This window comes from Conger conger, chromosome 4 (assembly GCF_963514075.1).
Source record: "Conger conger chromosome 4, fConCon1.1, whole genome shotgun sequence".
Lineage (NCBI taxonomy): Eukaryota > Metazoa > Chordata > Actinopteri > Anguilliformes > Congridae > Conger > Conger conger.
In genome coordinates this window covers 77,082,857-77,096,960 of record NC_083763.1, presented here as the reverse complement: position 1 = coordinate 77,096,960, position 14,104 = coordinate 77,082,857, and the positions used below count along the sequence as shown (strand labels likewise).

At 43.2% G+C, this 14,104-nt stretch overlaps 1 protein-coding gene across 4 annotated transcripts; it reads left to right on the top strand.

The window, feature by feature from the left end:
- Window positions 1–409: 409 nt before the first annotated feature.
- Window positions 410–10,430, top strand: LOC133126372 (GTPase IMAP family member 8-like). Of its 4 annotated transcripts, XM_061238545.1 has the most exons (8): window positions 410–653; window positions 2,863–3,555; window positions 3,716–4,450; window positions 4,980–5,756; window positions 6,074–6,223; window positions 6,680–6,763; window positions 7,068–7,169; window positions 7,964–10,430. In XM_061238545.1, exons 1-8 carry the CDS (start codon window positions 620–622, stop codon window positions 7,972–7,974), a joined length of 2,586 nt encoding a protein of 861 aa, XP_061094529.1. In that variant the 5' UTR covers window positions 410–619; the 3' UTR covers window positions 7,975–10,430. The 4 variants fall into 4 exon arrangements, with proteins under 4 accessions (XP_061094529.1, XP_061094531.1, XP_061094528.1 ...); XM_061238547.1 differs by lacking the exon at window positions 6,680–6,763; XM_061238544.1 differs by lacking the exon at window positions 7,964–10,430 and having other exon boundaries at window positions 7,068–7,685.
- Window positions 10,431–14,104: the final 3,674 nt, after the last annotated feature.

Below are 14,104 nucleotides of genomic sequence, written 5' to 3'. Positions count from 1 at the left end.
TCTGTTCCACAGTGCAGGATTTAGCCGGATAAATGTGCTGAGTACAAGCTGAGTTATCCTGCTTTGTGGGTTTTACTCAGTGCAGTTATCCAGTTAACTCGGTAATCTTGCTTTGTGGGATTTTTCCCGGTACAGTTATCTAGCTAACTCAGTAATTCTGCTTTGTGGGGTTTTTCCCGGTACAGTTATCCAGCTAACTCTGTGGAACAGGCCCCTGATGCCTGAGGCCAGAGAGAAAGCCATGAAGGACCAAAACACCTAAACCCACAATCCTGCCAATAGATGTAGATAAATGCTGGTTCAAACCAGCTCGATACCAGCCTGATCTGGCTCAAACAAATCTGCTTGTATCTACCTTCTCTGTACCTCCCAGCAGCACAACAAGGTGTTGTCAAACCTGTTCCCTGTCTTGCATGGGCTGGTGTTCGAAAGAGAGGAGCGTTGTTTGTTTTCTTCAGAGAGAGAACTGAACACAGATTCCGCCACTGGAGAAAATCCAAAGGCACACACATCAACTTCTTTACATCTGAGTGCTCATTTTATATCAGCCGATTTAAAAAAAGAACAACATTTCAGGCAGAATCAAGACTGACAAGACAACACGAGAAGACAGGACTAAATGGCGTCTGAGGGGTTCTTACTGGAGGATGATGGTGAGTCTTAGGAATGCATGAAATAGCTGAAGTACAACAGTAAACATTTATGCTTTTTCATCATTAAGCTATAACAATTATACAAATTTTACCAGATTCTGCCAGTTCAAATGGATCTATTCAAACTGTATGCTGTTCAATATAATATCATAATATCAGTATAGTACTGTATGATAAAGCACTGTTTCATTCAATTAAGTACTGTAACAGAGCTTGCATTGTGGATAAATTAAAAAGTAAAGATGTTTTCAGATTTTCTTGCAGTTCTACTCTGTCATAGTGCCTGACATGTATGTATGTAAAGATTGATTCATGAAATTGACGTGAGGGTGCCTCACTCTGTTGAGTGTGGTTACCTGCACCGAGATTTGGGTTGTGTGATCGCCTACACTGAAAGCTTTGGTGAGTGCGTTCACCTGTACTGAAATATATATACCCCAAATGTAATTTTCCAAATTTTACATCCTATGGTAGTTTCTACCATATTTATTTTCCTTTGTCAGTGGAGGGTATTGTTGAGGTGGGAAATAGTGTGTTTTTTGCCCTCTTAGTCCAGTACCGGCTTAGGACAAATGTAGTTTGATGCCGGTTTTATTTTTATAGTTTAGAAGAGACAATGCATCCCTTGGTGGAGTACAGTGTTATACCAAGGCTGTATCTGACCAATGCTGTATCTGACCAAAATGTTCAATTTGGTCTCATGCGACCACAACACCTTTGTTCAATCATATTTCAAATAAGCAGATGAGATAATCATGCCTTGGTTCCTCGGGCATCATCTCTTTCTTATTTACGTTGGTTATAGAGCATGATGTATACAGGAAAACAAGGGAATAGATGTTGCATTCCTACTTACTAAAAAGATCCCTTTGATTTGTGCAGAAGTTGTTCAAATATGGGGGATTTATGGAGTGTCAATCAGCATTTGCATTGAAAAAATGATTTGTGAATGCTTGTAACCGGAAACCCAGTCCTGTTGCATTACCCTATTGTAAGGTTCCAAGAGGCGTGTGTTTCTTCAGTACACATCCACCCAAAAGAATAGGTCAACATTACAAAAGAGAAAAATGCTTTACATCACAGAAGGGGTGTGGTTTGAAACGGCTTTGCATACTTACAGTAAATATCAGGGAACAGGGAAGAGAATATCTGGCACCCTACTTCACTGTAATCATCTTGTTTCTGAATGGCTCTGACGCCAAATTTCTTTGACAGTTCAGTGATCACATTTTTAAACATTTTACTTGTGACTTAAGTGTACAAATAGGTTATTTTTAATCTGACACTCACATTTAAGAATATTTCAAAGATTCATCCCATTTCTCTTCACTTAAAAATACTCTGAAACGGACAGGTATTAAAGAGTGCACCATTTAAGTAACTTTTTCTTGTGATTATACAGCAGTAAAATAATTTTGAGTATTGAGTAGACACTGAACTATTTTTAGTAAACTTAATTGGAGTAATTATTTTGTAATTAAATGCCAACTTTAATACTGGCATTTGCATCTGCTGTTTGAGTCACTCCCACCATGCAGACCACTTCCACTGCACTATGACCAATGTTCATCAGCAATATGAAACAAATATGTCTTATAAATAAATCAATAAATTAATAAATAATGTAGTGTGCGAACTAGTGCCAGAAGTTGCTTTCTTAAACGATTTAGACCCCCGTTGGTTAAAAAATTACACATCACACATTTCTTTTATAAATAGTAAATGGCAGGAATTTATATAGCACCTTTATCCAAAGCGCTATACAATTGATGCTTCTCCCATTCATACACACACCCACACACCGATGGCGATTGGCTGCCATGCAAGGCCCCAACCAGCTCGTCAGGAGCATTTGGGGGTTAGGTGCCTTGCTCAGGGACACTTCGACATAGCCCAGGCGGGGGATCGAACCGGCAACCCACAATTGCCAGACGACTGCTCTTACTGCCTGAGCCATGTCGCCCAGTTCTGACACTGTGCCAAGGCCCAGTTCTGACAAAATTTCTCCAGCAAAGCTAGGATCAGCTGTGGCTGTTGTCCTGTGGGTGGTTGGAGGACAATAAGCATAATTTGTGAAGAAGGATGAGCCCAAGGATGAATAGACGTAGATGCACATCATAGGCAATTTATGTGGCTGTTTTTGCAGTTCTCTGTGTATTCCCAGTGTTTATTGTGAACGCATGTTCTCTATTCTCTGTGTGCGCCGCAGAGCGCCGGATCGTCCTGCTGGGAGGAAGATGGGGCGGGAAGAGTTCTGCAGGAAACACGATCCTGGGAGAACACCGGTTTGATTCCGGAAGACAAAGAACAGCAACGAGCGACAGCCGCCATGGAACAGTGTCCGGCAGGAAGCTGGTCGTGGTCGATACGCCCGGATGGAAAGGTTATTTGTATTTGAGGGAAACCACAGCGTCGGATAAAGAACAGATCAAACAAAGTGTATGTAAATGCCTTCCTGGACCCCACGCATTCCTCCTGGTCATTCCCCTGGATTCGGGTTTTGACGAGGAACACAAGAGATCACTGGTAGACCACCTGAAGCTTCTCGGTGATAGAGTCTGGAAATACTCCATGGTGCTGTTCACCTGTGGGGACTGGCTGAGAGAAAAAACCATTGAGGAGCACATCAAGGCGGAGGGTGCTTCTCTACAGTGGCTGATAGAGAAATGCAGAAATAGATTCCATGTTCTCTCCAATAAGAACAAAGAAGATCCCACTCAGGTCACACAGTTGCTGGAGAAGATAGACGAGATGGTGGCAGGAAACGATGGCGGCCATTTTGAAGTTGATGAACGCACTCATCAGACAATGTTGAAAAAGAATAGGGAGGTTAAAGCAAAAGCAGAGGAGAGGAAGTTGGAGACGGACAGACGCAGAGAGCAGTTGAGGGGACTCATCCAGGGTAAGGTCACCTTCACCCTATTGTGATGCAGAAAATGGCTCTAAAACTATTGCAAATAATCAATTAATTCATTTGTAAACTACCTTAAAGATTAGATCTTAATCTTGCGCCCTCACAGCTCTCTCTACAGTTGTAATTTTTCCAGTTTTCTTACTTTCAGGGCGAGAGCAGCCCCCAGAACTCAGGGTGGTCCTGCTGGGGAGCAGAAATGCTGGAAAGAGTGCGTCTGGAAACACAATCCTGGACCGCGAGGAGTTTGACTCTAAGAAAGGGACGTCAAAGTCTGTGGAGAAACATGTCCATGTTGAAGGGACAGCCATAACCATAGTCGACATGCCGGGCTGGTGGAAAGGTTTCTCTGTCCACGACACAACCAAGCATGGGAAGCAGGAATTGAAATGGAGTGTGTCTCTGTGTCGGCCAGGACCCCACGTCTTCCTACTGGTCATCGACTCGGATATAGCGTTCACAGAGAGGCATGGAGAAGCCGTGGAGGAACACCTTCAGCTCATCGGCGGGCCTGTCTGGCGCCACACCATGATTTTATTCTCCCGGGCTGATTGGCTAGGAGCCAAATCCATCGAGCAGCACATAGAGGGGGAAGGGAAGGCTCTTCAGGGGCTAGTGGAGAAGTGCGGGAACAGGTACCACGCTCTCGATAACAAGAACAAGGACAACAAGGCCCAGGTGTCAGAGCTGCTCCAGAAGATCAAGGAGATGGTGGCGGGAAATGGCGGGAGCTTCCATGCGGTGGACGAGAAGGCTCTGCAGTCCATAGAGGAGGGCAGGAAGGAGGTGGAAGAGAACGCCAAGAAGAGGATGACAAAAGTCAAAGAACAGAGGAAGAGATCCCAAGGAGAGTTAATCTTTGGCATGAGAGCCGCACCTGGTCAAGGTAAGCAAGGAAGGCTAGTTGCTGAACTGCTATGTTATGTTGAAATCTGGTACCCTGAATTGACATTGTAAAGGGCTTCCATAGATTGGTTCTTCCTGAAAAGACCTCAATATCCCCTTGTGGATAAGCAATGACTATCTTTCACATCGCTCTAAACTGAGAGTTTAGTTGTGTGTACAAGTCATTTAAGCTCTTTTGAGGCACCATATCAGTCACTTTAATCAGTTGGATGTTGACTTGTTTAACTTAACTCTAACTCAATAAAATAAAAATATAATAAATATAATGAAAAGTGACGCTCATCAATATATTCCTATTACTATGTGAAAAATAAATTGAGATCTGTATTCAGTCATGTGCCCTGTAAAGTTCAAGTTACAGCTCCACTGTGAGAAAAAAAAACATGAAATCAGTAGCCTACCTCCTTCAATGTGCAGAAATACAACTTATATACATCTTATTTACACAAGGTATCATGTGTATATTGAAAACAAAAAAATGGTCTAATTTATGTTGATTGACATTTCAGGGACAAACTATTACCTTCCTGAGATGAGGGTGGTCCTGATGGGGCAGAAGTCATCGGGGAAGAACGCGTCGGGGACCACCATCCTGGGCCGAGAGGAGTTCCCCACCACTGAGTCTGTGCAATGTGAGAAGGAGGAGGGCTGGGTTTTAGGGAGACGGCTCACAGTCATAAACACCCCAGGCTGGCACGATAATCCAGCACAGTGCACCTTGGAGCAGGATAAAGAGATCATGAAGGGACTGTCTCTCTGCCCCCCGGGACCCCATGCCCTCCTGCTGGTCATCCCCGTTGACGTGGCCTACACAGAGAGACACCAGAGGGCGCTGCAGGATCATCTGCGTTGTCTCGGGGAGGAGGTGTGGAGGCACACCCTCGTGCTGTTCACCTACGGGGACAGGCTGGGCGCGACGGCCTTGGAGGAGCACATCGAGCGGGAGGGCTGGCCCCTCCAGTGGGTGGTGGAGAAGTGCGGTAACAGATACCACCTCTTTGACAACAAGAGCAGTGGCTCCAGCAGTCAGGTGGCTGAGCTGCTGGAGAACATAGAGGCGATGGTGGCAGGAAATGACGAGGAGCAGTTCTCCCCTGACATGCGCCAGGTCCACCGTGAGGTGGAGAACACGTTCAAGAGGAAGGTAACTGAGGAAATGAAGGTTTCCTTCATGGAGGAAATGAACAGAAGGGAACAAGAGTTTGAGGAGGAATGGAGCAGGAGGGAGAAAGAACTCATTGAGAAGTTCAGAGAGACACTTGAGAAAGACACAGACGAACGAAACTGTGAGTTGTGTGTACAATACTTTTTAAATCTCATTTAATCTATTTTCAGGCACTATTTCAGTCACTTTAATCAGCTGGATGTTGACTTGTTCAACTTTGGTATAATAAAAATGAAAAGTGACATTTATCAATATATTTCTATTACTATGTGAAAAATAAATTGAGATCAGTTTTCAATCATGTGCCCTGTAAAGCTCAAGTTACAGCTCCACTGTGAGAAAAACAAACATGAAATCTCCTGGATTGAGTCTGAGAAATGCAGACCTGGACGGAGGATCCAGAACTAAGTATAAATGTATGAATGTCACGTTTTACAGCAAAGGAAGGCAAAGTTCGGAAGGAGCAGAGACAAAAACAGGAGATTACAAAAATAATCAAAGATGTTACGGCAGAACTGGGCAAAAGGAATTGGCAGGACCAGCAGACACTCCAGATGAAGACCAGCCGAGACAACAAACCCCCAAAACGTGAGTCATACCTCTAATCTGTGTTAGACCTCCATCTGCATGGTCTGCCTGTATCTCAGCAGCTGTGTTAGACCTCAATCTGCATGGTCTGCCTGTATCTCAGCAGCTGTGTTAGACCTCCATCTGCATGGTCTGCCTGTATCTCAGCAGCTGTGTTAGATCTCCATCTGCATGGTCTGCCTGTATCTCAGCAGCTGTGTTAGATCTCCATCTGCATGGTCTGCCAGTATCTCAGCAGCTGTGTTAGACCTCCATCTGCATGGTCTGCCTGTATCTCAGCAATTGAGTGCTGGTGGAATGCTAGAACTGGGACTGATGCATTTGCTCCCCTAACAGTCCAAGACTGTCTCATTGTGGACATCAGTAGGGTATTATCAGTTAAGCGCATGGTAATTCTGGAGAAACGCTCGTATAGAAGCCAATGCTGACCAAATCTGTGACTGTTTGATTGGACAGTGGGCGGAGGGAAGGTCTCTCAGAATAGCAGCTCAGACTTACGTTTACAGATGAGGACCAGCATTGATATTTACCCACCCAGCAGTAAGTCCTACTTCTGAGACAGCACCCATCTGCACACAGCGTATTTATTTTATGGAACTACACCGATGTAAAATCAGGCTAAATATATCAAATAATCTCATCCTGGCATCAGTGAACATGGTATTTTCACACACACACACACACACACACACACACACACACACACACACACACACACACACTGCAGTCAACACATGCTGAATATAATATTTTTGGTAAAGTTGTGTACATTCATTGTTTTGTAGAAACGCATTCGTAGCTGTCAGTCACGGCTGAGCATATTGCTGTGTGTGTGGTTGGACAGTAGGTGGCAGCACTAGGCACATGCAGACAGAGAACAGTGCAGACAGGCAGCATGCCCTGAGGAGGATGTCTTGGCCGTTCTCCACCTCTTCAACCACCTCAGGTACGTTTCTCTACAGGACTCCACACCTCATGTAAAACTCAGGCTAAAGGTATCAAATGTCCCTCATCAGTAAACTCTTCACACACACACAGGCCTTCACCAAAGTATTCCTGCAAAACATCTTGTGACACTTTCATTGCTGCGCGGCACTTGCACTTGTCACCCCGCTTCTCATTGGCCTCCACTGGCTTCCTATTGCCGCACGCATCCGTTTCAAGGCCCTAGTGTTGGCATTTCAGGCTGCTAAGGGGACTGCCCCACCTTACATACAATCCCTGATCACTCCCTACTCCCCAGCTAGACCACTCCGGTCTGCCAGCTCTGGTCGCCTTACGGTTCCCTCTCTACGTGCACCTGGCGGTTGAGCTGCACATTCACGCCTGTTTTCCGTTCTGGTTCCTCAGTGGTGGAATGACTTGCCTACCACTGTCAGAACAGCAGAATCCCTCCCCCTATTTCGACGCAGACTCAAAACCCACCTTTTCAAACTCTACCTTAGTCCTCCCTCCTGATTTCCCCTGCCCCTCCTTTCTGATATCCCTATCCTTGTCTAACCCCCCAAAAAAAAAAAAAAAAAAAAAAAAAAAAAAACACTTCTGATGACAACTATGTTGTTATACGCACACACACACAAACACACACACACACATCCACACACACACACACACACACACACACACTGCAATCAACACATGCTGAATATAATATTTTTGGTAAAGTTGTGTACATTCATTGTTGTGTAGAAACGCATGCGTAGCTGTCAGTCACAGCTGAGCATATTGCTGTGTGTGTAGTTGGACAGTAGGTGGCAGCACTGGGCACATGCAGACAGAGAACAGTACAAACAGGCTGCATGCCCTGAGGAGGAGGAAGATGTGGTCGCCCTTCATCTCTTCAGCCACATCGATTGGACAAGATTCTGGAATTCATTCCAGATTGGGTTCCTTCAGCACCTCCGAGTGCCAGGCCGAGAGAGACGCATCACTTCCTCCCGGGACAGGAAGCAGGTAGCCAAGGCGGGACACCCAGCACGCGCCTCTCTCCAAAGGGGCGGGGCAGCTGGGGCAGTGCTTCTCATTCTGCCCTTTAGGGAGCCTGGTGGCTAGCTTAGCTTGCTAGCCACCTGGGTGAGCTGTAGCTCCCTGCAGCAGGCCTTGGTGCACTGATGGAGACCATGGGACTGTGCAACCCCTGGTTCTGTGGCCGTAGCCTTTGGACCAGACTGCAGGAGGGACTATGGGGTTTTGTATCTGCGGACATTTTAAAAATAATCCCAAAACGTGCATTATCACCGGCTCACTGGTGTTTTAAAAAGCACCTTTCAACTGACTTACAGTTACAGTGAGAAAATAGACAGCATGCCTGCTGCTTATTATATGCTCGTCTTTATGACATCATATTATTTATTTTATTTATTATTCTAGTTATCAGTCTATGAACAGTCTGAGTAGCCTTCGGAACAACTGATTGCATTATGAACCTAAACACTGATGGGTATGAATGTATTTCTGGCCATGAATGTTCATGAATGCTCAATGTTCATGAATTGCTGATTACATTGCATTACATTGGCATTTGGCAGATGCTCTTATCCAGAGCGATGTACAGTTGATTAGACTAAGCAGGAGACAATCCTCCCCTGGAGCAATGCAGGGTTAAGGGCCTTGCTCAAGGGCCCAACGGCTACACGGATCTTATTGCAGCTACCTTGCGACCTTGCGTGTCCCAGTCATTTACCTTAACAACTACGCTACAGGCCGCCCTGTGACTATGTGAAATCTATGATAAACCCATAACATGCCAGTGCTGATGTACATGAGGCTTGTTTCTACTGGGACTGGAGAGGAACAGGGGATGGTGGGGGAGTGCAGGATTTGTTGTGTACAAAATAAAACAAACTTAAAAAATGAAAGAAGATGTCTTTATTCTGTCGAGACCAAAGTCCACTTCACTGGCCAGCAGAAAATGCCATTTTATACTGCTGCTACACCCAATATCATACCTTTGTCTCAGTGACTCGTGTGGTATTAGTGAATGGTCTTCACACAAGCGTCCGTGATGTGTAATGCCTGATTTCCTCCATGAGTTGAATGTTAGAGGTTTATTTTTAATTTGAAAGACAGCATTATGCCATATTGGTGTGAATTTATTTGGGATTAGCCGATGACCTCTGATTTGGTTGAGTTTTCACGAAGCTGTCAGAGTCACGGCTATTAAAGGTTTCATTTTTTAATTGTGTTTTCTAATTGGCTTTGAGAGAAATGGGAGATCTAGTAGTGATAGATTTTTGGCATTCATATTGTTCAATGTCCAGCCATGGGTGTTGTTTTTGTTGGTCTCCCTGTATCCAATTATTAATGTGTTGAAGATGGGTGGTCAGATGACAGACTTTTGGGCTGATAACCCTACATGGTCTTTGGGTTTCTGTCGTGTGGATAGTTTACTATAACTATAGCATTCAACATACAATAAAAAATGCTGAAGTAGCAGGAAATATCAGGGATATGTAAAAGTATTAAATTATTAATATCTGGCATTATCACTCAGGGCTGGTCAGCTTGCTGGCTGCCTCTGGTATTGTGGCAAAATGTGGCTGTAAAGTAATTTAACCCAGGAGCATGCACCATTAACCCCCACTATCTCCGCACCCATACGGGCAGGAGCCTGTGGGGGAAGACTCAGGCCTCCAGCCGTAAAACTTGTTACGACGGGGCAACATCCTTTACGGCACGGGAAGGTTTCAGAGGGCACGGCCTGTTGGGCCCATTATTCCCTTCGAACCCCCCTTTATTGCTCTCTCCCTCTTTGCTCAGTCACTAAATGATGTGTACAGCACTGGATGTTTCATGACAAAGTCAGTTTAGATAATATTCATGTTTGGTATTATTCTGATTGTTTCAGTGCGACTGGTGCAATGGTTTTATTTCTGCAACAGCAAACCCTGGACATCATAACCAACCAGGAGCCAGAGAAAAACTGTGTGGAGCTCTGCCCCAGTGAAAGCCATGTGCCTCAACCCCCTGCGCTTCCTGGGGAGGCGTGGCTCCAAATTACAGATGGGTGACCCATTTTTTCAAAGGCCAGATTTCAGTAATTTCTACGTACAGGGTGTCTGTAGCCAGACTCCCGTATGTAGCTTTTATTACCAGGTATGACTTTTAAGACTCCTTAATTTGGTTTCTGTTGTAATGTTTTTTGATTTGGAACTTGTATGTAATTACGTGTACGTAACCTGCCTGATAAAATAAATTGTTAAAACTTGATCTGTGTGGTTTCGCTTACTGACACTCAATGTTACACAGGGAATGCTTGGTTACTCCCTCGAGTTGGTCTAGGGAGGATGAATATTTACGCTTAATGTATCATGGCACATAGCACCCTTAGACCTAGGATGGTAAATCACTCGCCTCCGCGTGGTAGTTCATTCGTGTCGAGAACAGCCGTAGCTAATGTTGGTCTTCTTGGGTCCCTAGGCTGTAAACAGATATACCCAAGAGTAGCTATTCCTGCGACCTCTGGAATGACTGCAGATATCTAGTCAGCTCATGAGATGTGCACATAACGCGCGATGTGACATGCGGCAGACCCAGCAGAGGACTGTTCAGATGAGTAAATCTCAGTCCAGGATTCCTGTAGCGATCAAGTCAAAATTATAAATAAGACATCCACCTAATGTGGATAACTAATCTAAAGTCAGATAAACAAAGGTGAATGTATTGGCCCCATTGTGGAGCTTCTTGGTCAGCCCGGACCAGTAAAGAGCGGAAGGCAGAGTGGTACTACTGCCTTTGTATCGTGGTTTATTTATTGGCTGATCTAGACTCTCCACATAAGGGCCACTAATATTTAACCCTACGAATATTCTTTCAGCAACACCAGAAGGACAAGCATGCTAATATCTTCAGCCCTCGCTAAAGTCCGTCGTTGGGTTAGCGTGGGGTTCATTCGGATTCTGTACAGAACACGCATTTGTGTTTAAAAGAAGTATTGGAAAAAAGTATTGGAAGTTAATATACAGATTTATATGGAAAAGAAGTGTTTACACACACACAAGCCTCAACAATGAGCTTTTGATAGTGTAAGACAAATCAATAAAATGAAGTCTGTCCTAACAATGACTATTGCTGGATATAAATTGTTATAGAGGTGCAACATTACAGATTTAATTTGATCTGGATTGGGTAAAACCTTACAAGCTAGTAAGTAACTGTTCTCTCTCTCCCCTCTTAGCTGAGGGAAGAAAAAGATTCTTACAACACCAAAACATTTTTTTTTTTTTTTTTTTTTTTTTTGAACAGGTCAACCAGCTACTAGCTGTTTTAAAACCTAGCTTGAGCTGGTCAAACCATGTTGAGTATGGAACTGGTCTGAACTACTCAACCAGCTGTTTCAAAACCTAGCTTGTTTTTTTCTTCTTATGAATCACTACCTTAATTTTGTTGGATTGAAGTAGGGCTGCATGATATGAGGAAAATATGTGATATGTGATAAAGTTGTTGAATATTGTGATGATGATATTACTTGCAATAAGTAAACAAATATAAATAAGTAAAGTGCAAAGTCTTTCTGCTTTAGGTACACTGCTAACATAGCCCCCAGATAATGAATAACCTTTGCCCACTGAATAAAAATATTAATAAAATTATTTCCCACCTGCTTTTTGACCAAATTGCACCTGAATAGCCAATCAATTTAACAGTTTAAGCAGTCTTTTGCAAAGTGTTTGCAAAACTTCTTGCGTGTTCATATTCTCAATGACGACAAGTATACCATATATCATGCAGTGCAGCTCTAGATCGATGTTAACTTTGATTCTGTGTACAAAAAATTGGGTGCTGTGGTGTTCAGCCTACGGCAGTGTGCCAATCTGAGAGATGTTCGTGAACATCCATTGCAGAAAGCAAAGGGTCCTCCTGAGACAATGAGTTTGATTAAGTTTGTGGTTAAATCCACTGGCCAGAAAAGCTCTTTAGTTGAGTGAGGTAGGCACAGCTTTTGTGCTGTGTCAGCTGACAGCAAATGAACAAAACATTTGCACTTTCTGCACTGCCTACAATACAGACATCTATCTTTAAAACATTCAAAACCATTTCAGATGGTTTTCTCAATGTCAGAATTTACATTCAGAACCATTTCAGATTGCAACAAATGTGTCATGATTTTTTAATTTGATTGGGAAGGAGATTGTCAAACAATGTGCATTTCAGGCGTGTCACATCCGTAACACAACGGTGTTACATCCATAATGCTGGTATTGCCTCATAAAAATCAAGACAAAGATAATTGCATAATTGATATTTTTATGTTCAGCCAAGCATCCTACATTACATGGATATCAAACCTTCTGCATTAGACTTTAAAATTCACAGTTTTTAGAATACCTGTATTTTTTCTGGCTTAACAATATGAAAAATTCCCCTTCCCCTCAGCCAAGTCATTTACATGTTTTATAATGTGAGAAGGCTCATTTTTCTGAGGGATTTTTGTCATTTTGTGTCCAAATGTTACATCCGTAATGCTGGATTTGCCCCTAATTGTGTTACCTGCCATCTCTGGCTCACAGAAGAACCAGATTCCTGACTCCAAACTGCATGTTAAGCACCGTTCATAGTTAGAATTAACTGTATGTCTTGCACAGAGGAACTCAATTTTTCCAAGGGAGTTCATAATTTATAACAAGTAGTATCTCTTCAGAACAGGATCATGGATCCCATAAAGCAAGGATCTGATCCTTTCAGTGGCTCTGATACAGCACACCTCTTCGTGTGTTTATTTCACACTGATACAGCACACCTCTTCATGTGTTTATTTCACACACTGACACAGCACACCTCTTCATGTGTTTATTTCACACACTGATACAGCACACCTCTTCATGTGTTTATTTCACACTGATACAGCACACCTCTTCATGTGTTTATTTCACACACTGATACAGCACACCTCTTCATGTGTTTATTTCACACTGATACAGCACACCTCTTCATGTGTTTATTTCACACTGATACAGCACACCTCTTCATGTGTTTATTTCACACTGATACAGCACACCTCTTCATGTGTTTATGTTGCACTCCCACAGACTGAGGAGTGGAGAAAAAGTCGTGTTTTAAGAAAAGACACAGGACACCATGCTGCTTTCGTCAGGTCGGTAGCTGTAATAATGTAAACATGCAGCTATTCAAAAATAAATCACATTTGCTTTAGGTAAATTAAAATACATTTCTCTCCCTTTTTTAAGCAGTCCATTATTTCTCTGAATGCGAGAAATTCTGGATGAGTCATCACCACATGAATAAACTCCATACATTCTCCAAAGTCCTTTCGTCAACTCATTATCAAACTCATTAACAGTACATTATAACAATTCAGAAGCAGGTCATCTGTTCCAGGAAGGCAGACAAGAAGCAGGTCATTCATGGAGGAAATCCACATTTTTATTTTTTATTTTATTAAAGTAGCACAAACTAACATACGACAAAGTATACAGTATACGATAATGTATAACAATCTTTTGGAATTTTAATTCAGTTTACACTGTGCATGACCAGATTAATATCATTCCATTTGAACTGCAGATAGGCACAGATAGTACACAGGTATTATTTCACACCCTTGAAGAAATGCACCTATTCTTTTTTATGAGAAAGAGAGAGTACGCTCTCTCCTTCAAATTCAAATTAATGAAGCCATTGGACCTGTCAGCCAAAATAGCTGACATGCCTGACTTCATCCAGCTTATATAAGCTACAACATATTCACCTTGTTTTCCCCTCATTTGTATAAATCTTTAGACCTCCATCTGCATGGTCTGACTGTATCTCAGCAGCTGTGTTAGACCTCCATCTGCATGGTCTGACTGTATCTCAGCAGTTGTGTTAGACCTCCATCTGCATGGTCTGCCTGTATCTCAGCAGCTGTGTTAGACCTCCATC